Source organism: Nerophis ophidion, linkage group LG19 (genome assembly GCF_033978795.1).
Source record: "Nerophis ophidion isolate RoL-2023_Sa linkage group LG19, RoL_Noph_v1.0, whole genome shotgun sequence".
In the NCBI taxonomy this organism is placed as follows: Eukaryota; Metazoa; Chordata; class Actinopteri; order Syngnathiformes; family Syngnathidae; genus Nerophis; species Nerophis ophidion.
In genome coordinates this window covers 24473677-24498754 of record NC_084629.1, presented here as the reverse complement: position 1 = coordinate 24498754, position 25078 = coordinate 24473677, and the positions used below count along the sequence as shown (strand labels likewise).

Below are 25078 nucleotides of genomic sequence, written 5' to 3'. Positions count from 1 at the left end.
TACACAAAAATTTCGGTTCGGTACGTACCTCGGTTTAGAGGTCACGGTTCGGTTAATTTTCGGTACAGTAAGAAAACAAGAAAATGTAAATTTTTTGGTTTTTTATTTACCAGATTTGTAAACAATGGCTTTATCCTTTTAACTTTGGGAACACTATAATAATTCTGCCCACGTTAATCCACATTAAACTGCCTCAAATTGTTGCTCAGATTAAATAAAATGACAAAACTTTTCTTCTACATATAAAACGTGCAACATTAAACAGTTTCAAGTCAACTCATCATGCTTAATTTATCACAGCATTTGGGAAGCCTGTAGTTGATTTTTATTATGTAAATGTTATATTTTTATCAACATGTGATAGCAGGGACCCTGCCATTCAAAGCTTTTCTGTCCGTAAAACACACACACGCAGACACACTCACACACACACACACACACACACACACACACACACACACACACACACACACACACACACACACACCGCAAAATGAGCTAACGTTACGCTAAAAGCTAATTAGCCTTCACCTCAAGCCAGAACTGCGAGCGAGCTGAGCTGCAGTTTAAGTTTCTAGAAGGTCAACGGACTCATAGTGTTGTTAGTAGTAGTTGACTGGGATGTGTTTATTATCATTTGGGGAGAGTATGCTGCCTTATGCTCACCTGCTAAACACCTATCTGCTCGACGCTGAAGAATTTACTGCATGCGCTCTGAATACCCACTACTGATTGGCTGTCACTGCTCTGAATACGCACTGCTAATTGGCTGTTACTGCTATATATGTAACCAATCAGGTGGTTGTGTGGGTGGGACAATGCTAAGTGCTGAGACAGAGGCAGAATAAGCAAAGCAGCTTGATTCACTACACGAATACATAAAAATGTCAGGGAGTTAATAGTGTATAAAAAATGTTAGATTCATCTTTGGTCTACTTTTTATGCTCAAATCTCAGTCATAAATATAAATATCAAAAACTTCATGCTCTTGTTCTCATTTCACCCCTTTGAATGCCCATTTGTTTGCGCGTTGTTAGTTTTTTTTTATTGTTAAAAGTGTGCATAAAAAAAGTTACCATCCATACAGTAAACGTTAAATGGCTGGGCTTTATACAACATATTTTCAGGGTTTCATTTTGAAAAAAAAAAAGTACAATTTCTCATATTTATTGTGGACGAGGTTTTTTACACTCTTAACTTCCTGAGGACATATTCGTCCTGATGGTACTTAAATGTTATTAAACTATGTATGCCCCATAGTTAATATTGTGCTTGTATTTTTGCGACATTAATTTGCGCCTGGTCCTGTTTTCATTGTAAAAAGAAGTTGACAACTGTTGATAGTGACAGGTCAAAACACTTTTTTTTTAACATTTCTTGATTTTTTTCACATAACTGTCATTTGAGCGGTAGTTAATATCCTCTGGTCAGATATTTGCATGTGCCCTCGTCAGCGACAATTGCTTTCAACAAAACGGGGTGGGAGAAGTGAATGTCAGCGAAATAGAGTCATGAACATAGAAATAATCGCTCCCATCATGACTGCTTTATTATCTGTCCAGGTAGTGTTTTAAGTACATATTTAAACTTTTTTAGTGTAAAGTGCAAAAAGAAGTTAAGAATGCTAATCGTAACAAGAAAAAAAATATTATAAAACACAATTTTTTGGGTGATTTTTCTTAGTTTTTCATTCAGTTCTCATGAGCTTGTGCAGGTGTTCCAGATGTTTGTGTGTTTATGTGAAATATGCTACTGTGGATAATTGATGGATGCAAGGTGTTTGAGGAAATTGTGTATTGGCTTGACCTTTAAATTGTGTGCCAGTGGAAGTCCATGTATTAAATCTGAGAGTTCAGTGTTTACCATACATTCATTAAAAAATATATTGTTATATATTTTTAAAACCAATACATTTGGTATCTAGTCGTAGAGATGGGTACTCTTGGACCAGGAGCGCTCACACTTTTTCTGCAGACGAGCTACTTTTCAATTGACCAAGTCGAGGAGATCTACCTCATTCCTATTTATAATTTATATTTATTTATTTATGAAAGAGACATTTTTGTTAACAAGTTAATGGTGTTTAATGATAATACAAGCATGTTTAACACACATAGATTCTTTTCTTTCATGAAGACAAGAATATAAGTTGGTGTATTTGATTCTGATGACTTGCATTGATTGGAATTAGACAGTGGTGCTGATAACGTCCGCATTTTCAAATGGAGGAAAAAAAAAAGTCCTCCTTTCTGTCCAATACCACATGAAAGTGGTTGGATTTGGCATCTCATTTGTCCACCTTGCATACTCGTTTTTAAACACTTTGTTATGAGAGTAGCATATGTGTGTGGCCCTTTAATGTCTGGCAGCAGGTGAGTGACGTCAGTGACTATGCGGGTGGGCAAGCAAGTGAGAAAGCGGTCGCTGAGGGCGGGGGAGAAATACATTGGCATCAAACTCCGTAGCTTGCTAGCTTGTGCACGCTAGCTTTCTGATACTCTTGTTTTGTTAGCACAGGCAGGATGAAACAGGTCTTTTATGGTGAAGACAGGAACTGTGCTGTCGGTCTTTAGAGTTTTGACAGTAGGTACGGAGTCTCTAGAAATAAAATGTGTTTCTCTGCGTCCGCCCTGTTAGTGATTTTTTTCTTAAATATGAGCTCGCAGCAGCCAGCGTCATCTCACAAGATCCTCGGGCGCCGAGAATGTCAAACAACTGACGAAAGTGAAGTCTTGGTATGATTGATGATTGCTCATTTTTATGTCTATTTTTTAATGCCTGGCTTGAGACCGACTGACACACCCTCCGAGATCGACCAGTCGATCGCGATCGACGTAATGGGCACCCCTGCCTTAGACTTACGGCACCAATTCCCCGTACCTGGGAATCGATACCGGTACTCAACAGTATCACTTTTTGGTACATTTGTGTGTTGATGAATGCTAAATGTTTACTGATAAAATGTAGATTTTTATATTTACAATTTCACACTTAAGCTGATAATAACTGTTCTGTTTCATTAACTTACACTTCTGAGTCTCATTTGCAAGTATTATAAAATAGGTTTTCAAATTATTTGCAATTCTTATTTGTAACAATTCTAAATCGATGATGATAATATATATATATATATATATATATATATATATATAGATATATATATATATATGTATATATATATATATATTTTTTTTTTTTTTTTAATTTAATTATTTTCTTTTTTTTTTTTTTTTAACTGTCCTACATAATATTGTTGATGTAGATCAGAGCTGGGCAAATATTTTACACAATAAACATTGGGCGGCCAATGTGTATGTGTATAAATGATATATACACATTTCGATGTAAAAATCTGCTGCACAGTATGTGTGTTTCAGTCCCTTTTTTTCAGGAACACTAATACCAAAAGTCACAAAGTCCGATAGAATTCTAAAAACAGACCCCCTCAAAAAAACGGAACGGAACTTTTCAGTTTTTTACTGAATGGGACACCCCATATCTACATGAAAATAAAGAAAGTGGGATTTACAATATTAACTACGAACAATAAAACACTGAATATTAACAGCATATGAACGTCAATCCTCTTTTATTTCTTAGACCAGCTCCTCCATAGAAATCTTTCACAATCAAACAAAACACAACACAATTTTAACAAACAACAACATATGAATGCAATGAGTAATAAACATCTACAATATGATATATTATCATGTAAAAATCTGCTTCCGTATCTGGTTGCTCTGAAAACAAACCCCGCCCACTCTGCTTTGATCCTCGTCTGAGCGGCTGTAACGTGGATTACCATAATTTGTATAACACTAAAAAGCGCTGATTTCAACCATTGAAATACTTTGTATAGTTCAAAACTTGCTGACATTTAAAAACAGCACTGGACATCATAGTGGTGTGGTGTTGCATATTCTCTAGTTGCCCTTTTGTATTTGACTTTATTAAATAGAATGGAATAGAATAGAAAGTACTTTATTGATACCTGGGGGAAATTCAGCAACATGTTTGAGTAGAATTTTATTCCACAACACCAGTTTTTTTTAAGTAATATAAAAATGTTTCACAGTTGTTTATTTATTTTTTGGAGGAATATAGTTAATCATAGAACTACCACTCCTTGTTATTAAAAAGTTGAGAGTTTGAATAGAAATTTGTTTTGAATCGAGAATTGTTTCTGAATCTAATCGTTACCCCCAAGAATCGAATCGTGTGGTGGCCAAAGATTCACAGCCCTATCATATAGTGACCTTTGCATGCAGTTGCAATTCTAAGACATTAGATGGCAGTATTAAAATGTTGAAAGTGTCCAGATGTCGCTGCACCGTCTGTAAATAAAGCCAACAAAATAGAAGTAAAGAGGATGTACTAAGATATAATTTGCAAGTATAAATTAATTCCAGTTAGTTGCAGTATGTGTGTTACCATAGTCAGAAAGTAGTATTTGCCATTACAGTATGTTGAATAGGCCAGTCTTGTTGTTTGTTGATCCCTACAAAGTGTTCATACTGTAAGTATTGTACTTATCACACACCAGCTGTTTGATTCTTAAGTGCATCAAAGTTGTAGTTTTAATTACCAAATTTGGAGGCGTTGAAATCGCCATTGCAGCACTGTTGAACAGGGGTTAGTGCATTTGCCTCACAATAAGAAGGTCCTGAGTAGTCCTGAGTTCAATCCCAGGCTCCGTGGAGTTTGCATTTTCTCCCCGGGTACTCCGGCTTCCTCCCACCTCCATAAGTCATGCACCTGTGGATAGGTTGATTGGCAACACAAAATTGGCCCTCGTGTGAGAATGTGAGTGTGAATGTTGTCTGTGTGTCTGTGTTGGCCCTGCAATGAGGTGGCGACTTGTCCGCCCGAATGCAGCTGAGATAGGCTCCAGCTATCCCCACGACCCCGAAAGGGACAAGCGGTAGAAAATGGATGGATGGTTGGATGAATGAAATCACCATGTTACATCGCGTATGTTAATCAGTAGCTCCATTTTGAAATATTGAGTCTTACTTTTGAGCGCTTTCTTTTAAGGTTGCTTGCTTTGTTAGCATGGGAAATTGAAACATTTTGTCCGTCTGAGTCCGCTGTGAGTGCGTGTTTGCAAAGTCTGCATCTGAACTTGACGTCATGTGTAACAAAGGTATCAAAACATGGCACCATGTAATTTGACGTGAATCAGAACCTAGTTGTACCGGCGGAAATCGGTCTGCACCTATAAAAGCACCAAATTCATTACTCCTCCCCATCTGTTCGCCGTCGTTCATAAACACAATTATAATGGGACTTTCTGGGGATGTAGCTTGTCGTTACAACCCTGGACAGTAGGTGGCGGTGTGTATTGTAATGCCACGTCCAAACAGATCTCATACAAACTTAGAAGCGACGAGTGAAAAATTTAGCGACTTTTCTTGGTGTTGTTGAAGGCTTTTGCACAGGTGAGTGACATAAGTATTTTGTATTTTTTTACATTTTCTATCCAATAGATGTATTTCTTATTTCCTCCTCCTTTCTTCCGGAAGTACTGTTTTCCCTCCTAATTCAGCATTTTCAACATCATCCTTATTTTATGTGCAGTTATTCACTATTTGTGTGCCATTTCTGTTATTGTAGTCCGTGTTTACAGCTGCTAAAAGTTTACTCAAACACACTGCAGCAACTTCAGCGTGTGTGTTTTCGAATACTCGTCAGATGCCGCTTCTGCTGCTGTGGCCTGGGGCGTGCTTTTCCTCGATAGGTCCACGTGCGTCCACCTTGGCTTCTTCATATCCCCACGAGGAGATAAATTGTCAGCTTTGCAGATTTTCAGAAACATTAATCAACAGTGTGCAGTAAACACTTCAATAGTCTGCCTTTTAAGCAAACGTGACTTTATAATGATTTTGACCAAATCTATCATCTCCCTCACTTTGTTTGCTCCACTCAAAGGCTCGCTTTTGAAGTTGAAAAACCCAAATCCTGAACGACATGCTGATGTTTGAAATATGTTTAGTAGAGTAAACCCTTTTTTATTGCTGATAACGGGCCTGACCGTGGTAAATCATTTTCCATGAAGTAGGAATTATTAATACAAACAAGATGAAGCAATTCCTGAAGGAATTGCGTGTGAAAACTGATGATTGTCATTCAAATTTGAAATTTACAGTACAAATACAATTTTGTTGCATTAGCTCATGGTAGTGCAGGATAAAAAAAGCAATAAGGTGCAGATATAAATAAATAGATTACTGTACAGATAAATATATTGCACTTTTGCATATGCATTCAGGTTTATGGATGTACAGTATGTGATATTGTCTTTTTATTCCAGCGAGTTAATCCATTTTGGGGGGAATTGAGGGGATTGTTATGATGCGTTCAAGAGTCTTACGGTCTGAGGGAAGAAGCTGTTACAGAACCTGGAGGTTCTGCTTCGGAGGCTGCGGAACCTCTTCCTAGAGTCCAGCACTGAAAACAGTCCTTGGTAGGGGTGCGAGGAGTCTTTGCAGATTTTCAGAGCCCTGGTCAGACAGCGGCTTTTTGCGATCTCCTGGATAGAAGAAAGAGGAGTCCTGATAATCTTTTCCGCCGTCCTTACCACTCTCTGGAGAGACTTCCAGTCTGAGGCATTACAGGCTCCAGTCCAGACAGAGATGCTGTTGGTCAGCAGGCTCTCTATAGTGCCTCTGTAGAATGTGGTGAGATTGGGGGGAGGGAGCTGTGCTCTTTTCATCCAACGCAAAAAGTGCATGCGCTGCTGGGCTCTTTTTACAAGAGCTCTGGTGTGAAGGGACCAGGTTATATTGTCAGTGATCTGCACCCCCAGGAACTTGGTGCTGCTTACCATCTCCACCGTTGTGCCGTTGATGAAGAGTGGAGTGTGGCTGGACTGGTGCTTCCTGAAGTCAACGATGATCTCCTTGGTCTTGACTTTCAGGACCAGGTTGTTCGTTCTGCCCCAGTCAACCAGATGTTTCACCTCCTCCCTGTAGTCCATGTCGTTGTTGTCACAGATGAGGCCCACTACGGTCGTGTCGTCCGCATACAAACCCCGTTTCCATATGAGTTGGGAAATTGTGTTGGATGTAAATATAAACGGAATACAATGATTTGCAAATCCTTTTCAACCCATATTCAATTGTATGCACAACAAAGACAAGATATTTGATGTTCAAACTCAAAAACGTAATTTTTTTTTGCAAATAATAATTAACTTAGAATTTCATGGCTTAACACGTGCCAAAGTAGTTGGGAAAGGACATGTTCACCACTGTGTTACATCACCTTTTCTTTTAACAACACTCAATAAACGTTTGGTAACTGAGGAAACTAATTTTTGAAGCTTTGAAAGTGGAATTCTTTCCCATTCTTGTTTTATGTAGAGCTTCAGTCGTTCAACAGTCCAGGGTCTCCGCTGTCATATTTTACGCTTCATAATGTGCCACACATTTTCGATGGGAGACAGGTCTGGACTGCAGGCGGGCCAGGAGAGTACCTGCACTCTTTTTTTACGAAGCCACGCTGTTGTAACACTTGTCTTGCTGAAATAAGAAGGAGCATCCATGATAATGTTGCTTGGATGACAACATATATTGTTCCAAAACCTGTATGGACCTTTTAGCATGAATGGTGCCTTCACAGATGTGTAAATTACCCATGCCTTGGGCACTAATACTCCCGCATACCATCACAGATGCTGGCTTTTGAACTTTGCGCCTCTAAAAATCTGAATGGTTATTTTCCTCTTTGTTCTGGAGGACCCCACGTCCTCTGTTTCCAAATATAATTTGAAATGTGGACTCGTCAGACCACGTAACACCTTTCCACTTTGCATCAGTCCATCTTAGGTGAGCTCGGGCCCAGCCAAGCCGGCGGCGTTTCAGGATATTGTTGAAAAATGGGTTTAGCTTTGCATAGTAGAGTTTTAACTTGCACTTACAGATGTAGCAACCAACTGTAGTTACTGACAGTGGTTTTATGAAGTGTTCCTGAGCTCATGTGGTGATATCCTTTACACACAGATGCCGGTTTTTGACGCACCACCGCCTAAGGGATCAAAGGTCCGTAATATCATTGCTTACGTGCAGTGGTTTCTCCAGATTCTCTGAACCTTTTGATGATTTTACAGAACGTAGATGGTAAAATCCCTAAATTCCGTGCAATAGCTCATTGAGAAATGTTGTTCTAAAACTGTTCGACAATTTGCTTGCAAAGTGGTGACCCTCACCCCATCCTTGTTTGTGAATTACTTTGCATTTCATGGAAGCTGCTTTTATACCCAATCATGGCACCCACCTGTTCCCAATTAGCCTGCAAACCTGTGGGAAGTTCCATATAAGTGTTTGATGAGCATTCCTCAACTTTATCATTATTTATTGCCACCTTTCCCAACTTCTTTGTCAAGTGTTGCTGGCATCAAATTCTAAAGTCAATGATTATTTGCAAAAAAAAAATGTTTATCAGTTTGAACATCAAATATGTTGTCTTTGTAGTGCATTCAATTGAATATGGGTTGAAAATGATTTGCAAATCATTGTGTTCCGTTTATATTTACATCTAACACAATTTCCCAACTCATATGGAAACGGGGTTTGTACTTCACAGTGTGGTTAGTAATGGACCTGGCGCAGCAGTCATGGGTCATCAATGTGAACAGCAGCGAACTCAGGACGGAGCCCTGGGGGGAGCCGGTGCTCAGGGAGATGGCACTGGAGGTGTTGTTGCCCACTCTCACAGACTGAATGGACTGAAGGCTCCTGAATGCTTCAATGCTGAAGTTGAACTTCCAAATGACTAATTGTTGAAGTCGAGTGCACAAATCCGGAACAGGCTGAATATTTTGAAGTTGGAACAGTTTGAATCAGAGGGAAATAGTTGTAGAACTTTGAAGAACGGCAAATTATTTTCAATGGGAATTTTGGGAAAAGCGGAAATTTTACTGAAATTGGTAAAAAACTGGAATGTTCTAAATGAGTTGAAATGGTTGGTGTTGGAATTTTTCAAATAGGTAGTAACATGTTGTAGTAACATGTTGAATTGAGAAATGCTATTACGGAATTCCTGGAATTTAGGGAAAACCAATAATTTTTCTCATTCCAAAAACAACTTTTTTTCCCTAAGTTAGAGAAATGTTTGTGGGAGGAATAGTCACCAGAAAACAGGGTGGACATAGGGCTTTGGAAAACCAGGAATTCTGGAAAATCCGGAATTCTGGAAATTCCGGGAATTTTTTTTTTAACTTGAAAAAAGGGTGGAATGTGTTGAAGGTGGAATGGTTTATTGGTTGAAAAATGTGGAAGTTTGAAAAATGGCCAATTCATTTTGAATGGGGAAAAATGTCCTGGAAAACCTGGACATCTGGGAAATCTGGGAATTTTTTAAATTTGTCGAGGGAAAGCCCATGAATCCCAGATGGGTCGAACAGTTTGAAGTTGGAAAGGTTTAAATCGGATGAAAAATGTATAAGGTGGAGCGCACCAAAATCTGAAGAAGAAGAATAAATAGATGAATTTTGGTGTGGAAAACCATGTGTGTGAATGTTTAGTAATACTGCCTGACGCGTAGCCAATCAGTGGCTACGATATTGAGCAGAGCGCTCTAATTGGTTTAGTCTTCTCTGTTGGCCAATACTATATCGTAATATTGATATTTAGCTCATTTGGCCATTTTCATGCTTAGGAAAAGGCTCAGTTAAAGCGAAAATTATGTAGAATATTCTTAAAAAATATACATGACAGCATGAAGCGGTATGTCGCGAGGGACGACTGGTCAACAATGAAATATACTAAAATAAGATATATTAATGACCCGTCGTTAGATGACCCTGGTTAGTGTTTACGCCGACACTCACCAATCTAGCAATAGACATGAAGCTGCAAGTTTGATTATTTAATTTTTATTCAGCAAATGAGCTAACCTAGCATGATGTCGCTTTTAAATGTTAATAATAATGTTAGCACTGTAGCTCACATACCAGTGCTAGTTTTGCTAACGCTTGTGTCCTGCTCCATAATGTCTTAATGGCATCTATTTTGCAGTTACAGTGTTTATGTAAAAAGGGGATAAAGTGGAGTGAAAGAGAGACACACTGTGATGGAGACAAACATAGCTCATTAGCATAAAATCTACGGCCCATAAAACGGTTCTCAGTGGTGCTTACTAAAAGTGTTTTCTAACTGCCTAAATCTCTGCATGAATACAATTTGGACAACGCATTTGTTGTCGGACTTCTGAGACTTGTTTAAAATTGGTGAAAAATGATATAATATGACTTTGTTAAGCCATTGTTATCGTTTTGTAACCGTACAATACATTGAAAAGGTGCTGAAAAAGGTGACGGTTGGATATTTTGGAGATCCTTGAATGGAAAATTAAACTTTTGTCACTCAAAAATCTTCATGGAAGTCAGGAAGACATCTTTTTCTTTTTTTATGAATTCTTAATCATTATATACGGCAAGTAGGAGGTGACTAACAATGTAGCTAATAGTCCATAAGGTGAACCAGGAAAATGTGGCTAGAAAGTGATTTTCGTTCCCACGTCTGGGCACTACTCTTTTTTTGCATTTTTGCATAGACAATGACATGGTGGACATTAGGTTAAAAGTTCTCTGCAAAATATCCTGGCAGTTTTTTTTTTAGAGCCATAAATGTATAAAAATAGGAATTACAAAAAACGAAAATGTTATGCAGCTGTTTTTTCTTGTACATGTATTTACATTCATTCTGAAACAGAATCTCTCTCACAAATTGACATTAATATATATACTTAACATTTGAGACAAGTATTTTAGCATTGGTAAATAAATAAATGATAAATGGGTTGTACTTGTATAGCGCTTTTCTACCTTCAAGGTACTCAAAGCGCTTTGACACTACTTCCACATTTACCCATTCACACACACATTCACACACTGATGGAGGGAGCTGCCATGCAAGGCGCCAACCAGCACCCATCAGGAGCAAGGGTGAAGTGTCTTACTCAGGACACAACGGACGTGACGAGGTTGGTACTAGGTGGGATTTGAACCAGGGACCCTCGGGTTGCGCACGGCCACTCTCCCACTGCGCCACGCCGTCTTTTGCTGGTATACTTTAATTTGAATTTAAACAATGAAACATACACGAAAAATTTAAATAAAACTTCAAAATAAGTGAATAGGAACCTGTACAATTGAACATACACATGGTACATTTTGCTTAATAATGATGTTTTATACATTAAAAATGTCAGTGGATACTGTGTTATAAGAGGAAGTAAAAAATAAAATAAAATAAAGAACACTTTGGCCCAAAATGGCTGACATCAATCAAAATATCGAATAATGCCGAAAAATGGAAAAACAACAAAAACTGCATTACAGTTTAGAATCAATACACAATATGGTATAAAACAACATTTACATGAACAAAACAATGTCTTGATGTCACAATAGGTTTTGGGTATTTTTTATTTATATATTTTTTTAAATTTTGTCTTAACTTTGCACATTGTTAAAGCCATATCTCAAGAATTCTTTGATAGATTTTCCTCAAATTTGGCACAAACCGAAACTTTGATTATTAAAATATTTAGGGTCAATTGCACTGTAGTCTCACATTCTATTTTTAAAGTGTTTAACTTAAGTAACTAAAAAAAAAGAAATGGTAAAATACTCTTGAGGGATTTTTTCTTAAATGTGGCAAAACCTCAAATTTTTACTAGAGAACTAACTGATTAAGTGTGACTTTGCGTATTCTGAACAAGGGAGACATAGCTATCACCAACATCAGAGCCATCTTCCCATGTGCTTTTATCCTCTGTTTCCATGTAAATATTGGCACAATTTTGGCAGCGACTCAAATCAGTACAGGAAAGTCTTGCAGACATACAAGAACATCTTCCTGTCTCACATTTACTCTGCTTGAAGCTGCAGTGGACTACCTTTAACACACTATCAAGGGCAGGATTTGTAGTCATCCATGTAAGTTTTAACTCCCCATCCTCAATGTGCCATATATTGCCAATGGGTGAAGGGCAGACATTATAACTTTGAGAGAATGTCTCATTATTGCAGCCTGGTAGTTTGCCCATTTGCAGTGTTTGTGCTGTGTGTCACTTGTGGGGGGCATTGAGAATTCCGGCAAAGCTGATGATGCCATGCAGAATACTCTGTACCTTGCAGTGTTGACATTTTCTGCAGATGATTTGCCATACAGGTGGCCCACATATTTGCTCAGCACATCAAAGTTTGACTGGTCCAATTCAAAACTGCTTCCCAGATGTGTAAATGCAGCAAGTATGCCATTGGTGAGTAGTTCCACGACCTGACAGTGTCTCCTCCCCAAAGTCAATGTTGTCCCACACCAGTATTGTAGGAGTCTTCTTCGAGAATCCAACCGGGATTTTGTCTCTGCCCTCTAGTAGTTGTAACTGGGCAAGGCTAGTGTCTAGACTGATAACTGTGTCCCATGAAGCACAATGTCCTAGTCCGCTCAGCAGTGACACAACTTACGAGGAACCTGTTAAATGCAGAATACTTAGACCAAGACGTAATGATTTGGGTGTCTGCCTCCGACATTTAGATGCAAGATACATAATGTCTCGACAAACAGATATCACTTTTAGGTTCATATCTTTTGGAATATCAACATAACATGCTAATGTTGGTTCCTCTGCTGCACCTACAATCCAAGCAATAACATTGTACAATTCAAGTGTCACAACAGATTTTGCATCGGACACATTTAAATCATCTGATGTGGGTGGCCAGGGGCATGTCATACTGGGAGAGTGACATAGAAGCTGCTTCAATATCAGCGCTGCACTATAAAGTGTCCTCGTGTTCTCAGTAGTTTGCGGACCAGCTGTTGTTCTTGCCATGTGTTCAGTGTCACTTTCACTTTGGCTTACTTCAGTTGACTCAGTTGTGTCTGTACCTGATGGATGAGGTAGCCTGTCTATTAGCTTATTTGCAGACAATGTCTCAACAAAAAACAGTTTGCAGAAGTTGCGCTGCCGGGGCAGTGAAACACTAGTTGGAGAAAGTCTAGAGTCAGCCTTCTCTTAAATTTATCCTGCCTGCAACATAAGAACACAGAGAATGAGGAGCACAAGGGTGTAAATAAAGATATATTCATACAGCAAAGCATTAGTTGTTTAAATATACTATCAAAGCCTTATTTTGAATTATTATTTTTTGATATTTTCCAGCATAAAAGTGTTTTACATCGTTGCCAAAAAAGCTTCTGCAGTTACCTGTAGTTTAAAGGCCTATTGAAATGAGATTTTCCTATTTAAACGGGGATAGCAGGTCCATTCTGTGTCATACTTGATCATTTCGTGATATTGCCATATTTTTGCTGAAAGGATTCAGTAGAGATAATCCACGATAAAGTTCGCAACTTTCGGTGTTAAGAGAAAACCCCTGCCTCTACCGGAAGTCGCAGACGATGACGTCACACGTGTGGGGGCTCCTCACATATTCACATTGTTTTTAATGGGAGCCTCCAAGAAGAAGTGCTATTCGGACCGAGAAAATTACAATTTTCTAATTAATTTGAGCAAGGATGAAAGATTTGTGTTTGAGGATATTGATAGCGACAGACTAGAAAAAAAAACAAGTTAAAAAAAAACGCGATTGCATTGGGACGGATTCCGATGTTTTTAGAGACATTTACTAGGATAATTCTGGGAAATCCTTTATCTTTCTATTGTGTTGCTAGTGTTTTAGTGAGTTAAATAGTACCTGATAGTCGGAAGGGTGTCTCCACGGGTGTCTTGACACGCAGTGTCTCAGGGGAGTCGACGGCAGCTATGGACGGCACAAGCTCAGCTTTTCTCCGGTAAGAACTGACTTTTTAACCACAATTTTCTCACCGAAGCCTGCTGGTTGACATTTGGTAGGGATCCATGTTGGCTTGACCCCGCTTGGATCCATAGGAAAGTTTCACCTCTAGGAATTTTAAACAAGGAATCACCATGTTTTTGTGTGGCTAAAGGCTAAAGCTTCCCAACTCCATCTTTCTACTGTGACTTCTCCAATATTAATTGAACAAATTGCAAAAGATTCAGCAACACAGATGTCCAAAATACTGTGTAATTATGCCGTTAAAGCAGACGAGTTTTATCTGTGTGTGTGTGCAGCGCTCATATTTCCTTAAAACCCGTGACGTCTTGCGTACACGTCATCATTACACAACGTTTTCAAGACGAAACTCCCGGGAAATTTAAAATTGTAATTTAGTAAACTAAAAAGGCCGTATTGGGATGTGTTGCAATGTTAATAATTCATCATTGATATATAAACTATCAGACTGCGTGGTGGGTAGTAGTGGGTTTCAGTAGACCTTTAAAGCATCACAATCTTCATATTTTTGCACCTTATTTAAAATTATTCGTCGTAGCTGGTTCATTCTCAGCACCTCCTGATTAACAATTATCCCTTGGCGGATGATCCTCTCGCCAAAGGATAACTGTACATATTTAATATGTGCCAAAAGGTATGCAGTCAAGATTGTAGCTACATACAAACAGCCTTTACAAGTGCATCTGAAACAAATGTAATATCACGGAAAAGTCCATTCAAAAAGTGAAACCTTATTCTATATTAATTTCATAATTATTGACACTGTATCAGTCATGCATCTATAATATGAAACTGTCCTAAAAATAAAATATGATTAAATGGTGTGTATGTGTGTAAGTGCTACTGGTAGTGTGTGTGTGTGTGGGTTTACCTGCTGGAAGCGTTTTTCCCTGTGAAAGATGGTCCCTCTGCCGGTTGCCTCCCACAGTAACTCTTGTTCGTTGTCAGAATCAGAATCATTTTTATTTGTCCGTTCCAACATGTACAAGACACATCAGAACTGAAATTAAATTTTCGGCACAGTCCCGCTAAGAGCAGACATAAGTTACAGGGGGGGGGAAGACGAGACCGCCGACGGATCAGCCGGTTACAGCGCTCCTTAAAAAGATAAGAAAAGGGTGACATTAGGGGGGGGGGTAAAAAAATATCAGTCCAAGGCTAGACCCTCAGGAGAGGTCTAGCCCTTCTTATCAATGAACCGCCGGTAACAAGTCGGGTGAGGCCCGGCGTCATCAGGAATAATTTTAAATTCAACATCGATACAGGATTTGAATGTCTCGGCTACTTTATGAGACTCGCCATCACACCAAAGCCACCGTTTTAAACAATTCCTGTAAGTATCCCACTTTCTGATTGTGAAATAATTCACCTCTTCATTCCTAACAGATTTAACATGCATGTAGCATATTTTGTTGTTCTTTTTCCCAACTTTTTTAAGATGTTTTAGAGTATTTCCTCTTCATTGCTAGACGTTGTTGACATCGCCATCTTGGATATGCGCGGCTACCCGATTGGTTGAATGTGAAGCAAGTGACAAAAACGTCACATCTTGAGACGAAAATATTGTTACGCCAAGCAAGAAATAGTCCCGACTTTAAATTTAAACACTAATTTAAAAAATTTGTCTGGATGTCCAGTGAATAACTTTTTTTCTCTCATTGAAAACCAAAATGTATTTTTTAAGAACCAAAAATGACTTAGTGCCCAGACATGGGAACGAGATGAAACGAAAAACGGGTTCACCTTATGGCTTATAATGGGAGTACACTATTGCGTCCATAAAGCTCCCTTAAACAAAACGCCAACAAGACTCTATTTACATCTCGGGACCTGAAAACTAACCAAACTACTTTTATCGGCACCATGATCAAAGAGAGGCAACTAGCTTATGCAGCTATTGACATATTGAACCAGTGAGATGCTGCATCGCCTCTGAGATGGTGAAAGTTAAATCTAGTGTATAAATCATGCAGTTCACCTGAATAGTAGAAGGTTGTGGACATAAACTGAGAAGGGTCAACTTTGACTACTTGTTTCGTTTTAGTATTTTTGTTGTTTTTGCTTTTCTTAACCTGCGTGACGATTATGATTAAGTCTTCCTCTAAACGGGAAGATACAAACATCCCATTAGTCGGCATCCCAGTGAGAGCAGACATTGGACTGTAAGTGATTGTTTTATTATGTTTGTGGTTTGTATTTCTTAATTAGCACTTAGCAATACTGCTATTTGCTGGATCCGCTTATCCCTGAGTAGCTCATCCTCCGTACATTCAGGCTCAAAAATACAAGGTTGTGGATTATAATTTGTCCCAAAGTAGTCTTTGTTGTCTCTTATGAAGTCTATCATGATTAGTACTGTAATGTTGTTGTTGTTGTTGAAGGGAATTGCGAATGTTGAGATTAATACCCTGCTGTATAATTAAAATTAGCAAAATACATAAATATTACATATTAGTATGAACATTCTTAACTGACTAAATATAAGATAAAAAGACTAGATTTTAGACGAAAAAAATACTAAAATTCATTCTTTTCATGCAGCAAGTTAATTTGACTTAATAAGACATCCTAAATTAAACTAGAAATAAGTATTTTATTCTGAAAACAAGCATTATTCAATTTCTTAAATTAATTGTCCTCAGGATGTTGTAGAACCTTTAAACAAGATTTTCTACACACGAGAAAACCCAAATATTTTATTTGAATTGTTTTTTTTCCTCAATTTAAAAATGTTTGAACTAGAATAGACAAAATATAATTATTCATGCTGTAATTAGGAAAATTGTGTTTAGTCAATGACCATAAATGAGTAAATAACTCTGAAAACTAGGAAAACCTAACCCTAAATGTAAAATTGTTGGCAAGTGGAAAAAATGTGTAGTGTACATAATTACAGTGTGTATATAAAACGATAATGGAGGTTTTTTGAATGCTTAATAGGTGGAATTCCATTTCTTTACATTGTTAGCTGACTTTTGCTAGTGTTTACTTACGAGTTAGAATGTATTAAAAAAGAAAAAACATTCACAAAGATTGTGAATGATAGACAAAAATCCCCCCCCAAAAATTGCTTTCCCTCTTTAAAAAATACTACAAATTCCTTCCTTCAGATTGCTTTCAAGAGAAGTGCAGTTTCTCCAGTGAGGTTCGTTCCATCCTACTGTCATTCCGAGGACATGGATTAAAATGAGCAAAATACGTAAATATTACATATGATGAACATGCTTAGCTAACTAAATATAAGATAAAAAAGACTGGATTTTAGGGGGAAAAACTAAAGAAATTAGTTTTGCGTGGAGTGAGTTAATTTGACTTAATAAGACATACTAAATTAAGTTTTGTATATGTGGAAATTAGCAGGAACTTTAAGTCAGAAATAAGTATTTTATTCTGAAAACAAGCATTGTTCAACTTCTTAAATTAATCATTCTCAGGATGTTGCAGAACCTTTTAAACAAGATTTTCTACGCACGAAAAAAACTAAATATATTTTTTAAATAGTATATTTTTCTCAATTTTTACATTTTTAAACTAGAATAGACAAAATATAATTATTCATGCTAAAATTTGAAAATTCATGTTAAATCAATGACGAGGAAAATTCCTAGAAATAAACTGTTACATTTTTGGCAAGTGCAAATAATTTGTAGTGGATCTACTTAGTGCGTATATAAAACCATGATGGAGGTTTTTAGAGCGCTTTATACAGCTCCATTGTTAGCTGACTTTTGCTAGTGTTTATTTACGAGTTAGAATGTATAAAAAAAAGGAAAGCATTCACAAGGATTGTGAAATATAGACAAAAAAAGAAAGAAAGAAAGTGCATTTCCTCTTTAAAAAAGACTAAAAAAAATCTTCCTTCAGATTATTTTCAAGAGAATTGCAGTTTCTCCAGCGAGGTTCGTTCCATCCTATTGTCATTCCGAGCACATGGTCTCAGAGCACAACAAGCTCTTGAAGCAGATGATTACCTTGCACCTTGGCTCCAGTTGGAATACCAGAAACTGTCATCTTTTCACTGTGACTGATGAGGTGTTTGCGGCCATGGCAGCACCACCCAGGTTTTTTGGGGGGAGGCTTTAGAGGCCAGGGAAAATGCCTCCGCCATGAATAATTGCCACCTTGGAAAAGGAGCGGACATTTCTACATGAGCTCCCGAGACATAAAGTACAAGGCTCTGAAGTATAAATATACATTTCACACGAGGTCAGCCAAGCCAGCGCCGCTCATTTGCCATTCTACTCAGACGCGCCTTGACCTCGCATGCCTAGCAAACAGACCTTTGTTAAGACTAACAGTCGCAAAGTGCTCGTGGGGAGTCGGAGCGGCAAGGAAGAACATTCATGCAATCTATACCTCTCTACTGAACAAAGGTGTTGATAGGAGGGATGAGTATCAGAACGGTTTCCATGGCAACAAAGAACTGAAAATCCGCTTTAATGGTTGTGTGTGTTAGTTTGCCTACCTGACGGAGCACGTCTCCGTGTGGATTCAAGGGGTTTGCCTCTTGATGATGACATTTCACCTCAGATGTCTCAGCCATCTTGTGCTGGAATGGTGGGGGATAGCCTTGGCGGGGGCAGGCAGTCCCAAAGAAAAAAATACTACAAAAATGACATTTCCATTGAAGAAAAAAAGCATGTTTTTTCTTTTGTCATTGTCTTGCACAATCATGGCTTTGATGATTTTGATGCAGAAATAGTCCAAAATGTTGTTTGTGATGAGAAAAAAACAAGTGGTTCCTTTTATTATTTTACTGAATTTTAGTTGAGAAACATGACAATAAAATAAAATGCAATTGTAAATCAAAACAAACTATACATTGAGTACAATGTAGCTAGTTATAACATATCACAACAGCGGCGTGGCACAGTGGGAGAATGGCCGTGCGCAACCCGAGGGTCACTGGTTCAATCCCCACCTAGTACCAACCTCGTCACGTCCGTTGTGTTCTGAGCAAGACACTTCACCCTTGCTTCTGGAGCATGGCAGCTCCCTCCATCAGTGTGTGAATGTGTGTGTGAATGGGTAAATGTGGAAGTAATGTCAAAGCGCTTTGAGTACCTTGAGGGTAGAAAAGCGCTATACAAGTACAACCCATTTACCATAACATATCATAGCAATTCCTGGACTTTTTTAAAATCCAGATCAAAACTTAAAAATATGACATTTCATGTGATTTTTGTGAGGTATCATTGCTTTGATGTCCATTATTTATTTTGTAGAAGTAGTCCAAAATGTTGTTTGTGGAGGGCAAAAAAGAGCTGCTCATTGCAATTAAAATTTGATTAAAACCTGATCATGTCTGAAAATAATGCTAATGTCTCATGTCTTTCCGTCTTGTCTTTTCAGACAGCAACTTTGTGCTGGGTAACGCTCAGGTGCAGTCGCTCTACCCCATCGTCTACTGCTCGGATGGCTTCTGCGAGCTCACGGGCTACGCTCGGGCCGAGCTCATGCAGAAGAGCTGCGCCTGCCACTTCCTGTACGGCCCCGAAACCAGCGACCGCTTCACGGCGCAGATCCAAGGAGCACTGGACGAGAGGCGCGAGTTCAAGACCGAGCTGGTCTTCTACAAGAAAGAAGGTGCGTCACTTCTCGTCGTCGTTGTTAGAATTTGGGATTAGCCATAAACCATGTGGCCCTTTGGAGTGAATGTGCCCGTCATTTTTTAAAGCCGCACATGATTGGTCCAGGCCCTGTGATGAGCTGGCGACTTGTCCAGGGTATACCGTGCCTTCCGCATGAATGCAACTGAGATAGGCTCCAGAACCCCCCGTGACCCCGAAAGGGACAAGCGGTAGAAAATGGATGGATGGATCATTGGTCCAAATGTGTGGTGCTGAACAGTACAGTAGAACCTCCATGTACGAACATAATTGGTTCTTGGACATGGTTCGTAAATAGACAAGTTTATACAGTAAAGCAGAGTTCCCAATAGAAAACAATGTAGATATGAATAATGGGTTTCCAGCCTTGACAAAAGCTCATATTTTAATAAAAATGTTTCCGCTTTGAGCACAATATAAAGTGCTGTACATACTGTACATCACAGGTGTCAAACTCAAGGTCCGGGGGCCAGATTTGGCCCGCCACATCATTTAACAAGGGCCGCGAAAACCCTGAAATAATACGAGTCAATAAAGCATTTTATCATTTACTAAATGTAATCTTTTCATTGTGACGGACAGAAATACATGTATTGCATGCTATTGAGTATATTTTAACGTTATTATCTACTAATGCAACAAAAATAATACCATCATCAATTTCAAACTTTTTAGAATTAAAACAAAATAAATATCTGCTTGAGTTATATCAAAGCAGGTTATTCATCAAATTGTACACTGTAGAAATGACAATAAATTTCACAGTAAAAAAAAAAAAGCCTGTCAGCTCAGTTGCCAGGATTTTACTGTAAAAAAAAACTATAGTACCGTTTTTCCATTTACATTACATACTGTAATATGCTGTATGAATTATAAAGTGAAGTGAATTATATTTATACAGCGCTTTTCTCTAGTGACTCAAAGCGCTTTACATAGTGAAACCCAATATCTAAGTTACATTTAAACCAGTGTGGGTGGCACTGGGAGCAGGTGGGTAAAGTGTCTTGCTCAAGGACACAACGGCAGTGACTAGGATGACGGAAGCGGGAATCGAACCTGCAACCCTCAAGTTGCTGGCACGGCCGCTCTACCAACCGAGCTATGCCGCCCCTGTAAAAAACATTGTAAATTTTACGGTGTAGTTGTGGTGACTCAGTGGCCAGTTTTTTTTACTGAAAAATAGTTGTTGTTTTTACAGTGCATGTAATACAAATATAATAATCAAATGCACGGCAAATAATTTTTTAATATCATGACGTGAATTCTTATACATTTATATTCATAAATTATACACGGTTACAAGCGGCTCTCTTAGGGCAGCCATAACTGCGATGTGGCCCTCAGTGTGTCCGAGTTCGACACCCCTGCTGTACATCAAATAAACATTAAAAGAGGGTGATGGATCAACTCTATGTGTAATTAAAAAAGTCACTCTCTCACGCACAAAATCACTGAAATCTGTAACTTCAATAACCATAATGCTATGGTAATTAACATTTAAAAAGTCAAATGCACACACATTTATTAACAAAGGTGAGGAAGGGATGGAAAACAAACCGGACAGGGGAGGAGGAGGAGGATACGGCAGCCGTACGTGTCTTTGTGTTTGTGCTGTGGAAGAGCGAGGGGCCGCTCTGAAACGAGAGAAGAGAAAGTGTCTTCTCCTCCGTTGTGATAAAATTCTGTTCAAGCATATTTTCATCGCAATTAAAACTTGATGTGGTTACTTACTGTGCTGTGCTGTGGTCATGCTTGTGAGTGCCATGAATGTACTCAGGGATGGTTTTGGCTATTGGCAATGTGTTGTGAACAAAATTTGAACAAAACTCACCAATTTTCTAGACTACCGCCGCTCATTTCAATTAGTGGCACTTTTTATATGGAGAAGGGGTCCATTTGCCGGCCTGTCTTTCTAAAATGGAGGCGCAATATTCCTCATGTCCAAAAGCCGCCTCTCAAGGCGGAGGGGGCAAGGGATAGACTGATCTCAGACCAGTGAGGCCACAACACAAACTGCTTCAAAATAAATTGTATTTTATTCCTACAATTAAAATATACTCATATATACCTACATGTAATCATTTAGGTTATGTAGAAAAGGGGGAAAAAAGTCTGCAATCATTGACGGGACTCAAGTGACTCCGGTTGATTGATGGGCGAATGGGCGATGTTGCAGTGTTGGCAAAAGGTGATGAAAAAGTAAATAATATTGAGTCTTCCACTTCAACGTGGATCTACAGTACATTCAGTACCTACGGTACATACTCCAAGTTTGTCCATCCACACGCACATTCACGGTACAAACTTACATATACTGTACACACGTATACATTTACTGTACAAACATTCATATACACATTCTGTACATTTACAAGTACATATACATACATACACTCATGCACATAATCAGGTTTCATCAAACATATATTAACGTTTTTGCCCTAGGGGAAACTGGGTAACACATGGCACACTGACAAAGCTTAACCCATTGTTACTATAACAATCTACAAGATTAATATAGGTTGCCTCTTTCGCTTCCCCTGCATCTTTCGGTATTCCTTTTTTTATCTCTAGTTATCATTATGTATATATATTGTTGCATTTGAACAACAGTATTGTTAAAAATAGAGGTAAATTATTGGTATTGTTCATTAGCAATAGCGCTATTTCTATTGGTGTTTGTATTGCTCCAGTTGTAGTGTAAAAATGCTCATTGTAATTTCTGTATTATTATTTATTTCGCTAACTGCTTCTTTGCTATCACTTTTACGATCATTTGTTCATATCGTATGTGCTGGTGTTGATCTGTAGTTGTTGTTGTTTTTGTTGTTATTAAATAAAATACCAAAGAAGCTGAAGGAAAAGGTATGAAGATTTCTATGAGTGACGTGAGGGATAATAGCATTGATTAGCCTCTTGCTAATATGTTGTTATTAGCCACAGAAGATGACTGTATTTGGTTTATAGTTTTGCCAAACTCGCAACTTTAAGAATTGAGGCATCATTACTAAAAATATGCACCTGGGAATAGGTTGATTGGCAACACTAAATTGGCCCTTAGTGTGTGAATGTGAGTGTGAATGTTGTCTGTCTATCTGTGTTGGCCCTGCGATGAGGTGGCGACTTGTCCAGGGTGTAGCCCGCCTTCCGCCCGAATGCAGCTGAGATAGGCTCCAGCACCCCCGCGACCTCAAAACGGACAAGTGGTAGAAAATGGATGGATGGATTACTTGCAACCAGAGGTGAGTAGAGTGCTCAAAAATTTTACTCAAATAAGAATACCGTTACTTTAGAATAAAATGACTCAAGTAAAAGTAAAAAGTAGTAATCAAAATATTTACTTGAGTAAGAGTAAGTAAGTATTCTGCGAAAAAAAACACTCAAGTATTGAGTAACTTGTCAGTAACTTCTGATTTATTTGGTAGCGCTCAGGGGTGTGGGAACAAATCGATTCGAATACGAACTGAATCGAATACGTTGTGCGATTCAGAATCGATTCTCTTTTTTTTTTAATCGATTTTTTTATTTTTTTTATTTTATTTTATTTTATTGTTTTAATCAGTCCAACAAACCATTACACAGCAATACCATAACAATGCAATCCAATTCCAAAACCAAACCTGGCCCAGCAACACTCAGAACTGCAATAAACAGAGCAATTGAGAGGAGACACAAACACGACACAGAACAAACCAAAAGTATCCATCCATCCGTCCATCTTCTTCCGCATATCCGAGGTCGGGTCGCGGGGGCAGCAGCCTAAGCAGGAAAGCCCAGACTTCCCTCTCCCCAGCCACCTCGTCCAGCTCCTCCCGAGGGATCCCGAGGCGTTCCCAGGCCAGCCGGGAGACTCAGTCCTCCCAACGTGTCCTGGGTCTTCCCCGTGGCCTCCTACCCGTTGGACGTGCCCTAAACACCTCCCTAGGGAGGCGTTCGGGTGGCATCCTGACCAGATGCCCGAACCACCTCATCTGGCTCCTCTCGATGTGGAGGAGCAGCGGCTTTACTTTGATTTCCTCCCGGATGACAGAGCTTCTCACCCTATCTCTAAGGGAGAGCCCCGCCACCCGGCGGAGGAAACTCATTTCGGCCGCTTGTACCCGTGATCTTATCCTTTCGGTCATGACCCAAAGCTCATGACCATAGGTGAGGATGGGAACGTAGATTGACCAGTAAATTGAGAGGTTTGCCTTCCGGCTCAGCTCCTTCTTTACCACAACGGATCGGTTCAAAACAAAAATGAATATTATCAACAACAGTATCAATATTAGTTATGATTTCAGCATAGAAGTGAATAAAAATCCCTCATTGACATTATCATTAGACATTTATAAAAATAAAAAAAAGAACAATAGTGTCACAGTGGCTTACACTTGCATCGCATCTCATAAGCTTGACAACACACTGTGTTCAATATTTTCACAAAGATAAAATAAATCATATTTTTGGTTCGTTTAATAGTTAAAACAAATTTACATCATTGCAATCAGTTGATAAAACATTGTCCTTTACATTTATAAAAGCTTTTTTTTTTTTTAATCTACTACTCTGCTTGCATGTCAGCAGACTGGGGTAGATCTTGCTGAAATCCTATGTATTGAATGAATACAGAATCGTTTTGAATAAAAAAAAATACCGTTTTTGAATCGAGAATCGCGTTGAATCAAAAAAATCGATATATTATCGAATCGCGACCTCGAGAATCGATATTGAATCGAATCGTGGGACACCCAAAGATTCGCAGCCCTAGTAGCTATTATTTAATGGTTCTTGGACTACAATTATAGTTGGTGTAAGAGTGTGTGTTTGTGCATACGTGTGCGTGCACATGTGTGTGTAAAACATAAAATTAATCTACAATTTACTTCAACGTGTTTTCTGTAGTTCGAAGTAGAATTCCTGTAAGTTGAAATGTGAACATTTCTACTGACACACATGACAGCACTTAATATACATGTTATTCTTACTAGTTTAAAATTAATGCTGTCTGTCATGTCACTTTTTACTGTCAGTACTTTTCTATGTGTTAAATTTGTCAGATTTTTCAAATAATTCAGTTTCTTCTATTTTCATAGCTACATGTGAAGTTGATGGCCATACGCAGTGTGCCTTTCATACACTAGGGGGCTATGGTGGTCATTTCAGCTTGTTTAGCTATGTTAGATGTAAATACAGTAGAAAAAGATAATGCTACATGCTAAATGCTAGCGCTAGTAACTTTAAAGCTACGAAGCTAACAGATAAGTATAACTATACAGTACAGGCCGAAAGTTTGGACACACCTTCTCATTCAATGTGTGTTCTTTATTTTCATGACTATTTACATCGTAAATGTCATGTTTTGGGATCATGTTTTGTTTAGTTTTGTTCTGTTTTGTTTAAGACTCTATTGTTTCCTGTTTTTGCACTTCCCTGTTTGCTTTGTTTCCATGTCAACCCATTGGTTTTCACCTATTCCCCATGTCACGCACCTGTTTTCACTAATCACCACAGTATTATTTAAGCCACAGTTGCCAGGTAGTCAGCCTGACGACTGTACATCTGTTACTGATGCTGGTCCTTATTTATGTTTCTTGTCATGCCATGTAAGTTTTTGTTTTTTCATGTCACAGATAGGAAGTTTTGTTTCATGTTCATAGTT

General features: G+C 38.5%; 1 protein-coding gene across 1 annotated transcript in view; it reads left to right on the top strand.

Moving 5' to 3' along the window:
- kcnh3 (potassium voltage-gated channel, subfamily H (eag-related), member 3) overlaps positions 1–25078 on the top strand; it is a 284953-nt gene that overhangs the window by 173237 nt on the left and 86638 nt on the right. The window contains exon 2 of the mRNA XM_061879639.1: positions 19181–19414. Within this exon, the coding sequence (XP_061735623.1) occupies positions 19181–19414 (234 nt within the window). The remainder of the gene's footprint in view (positions 1–19180; positions 19415–25078) is intronic.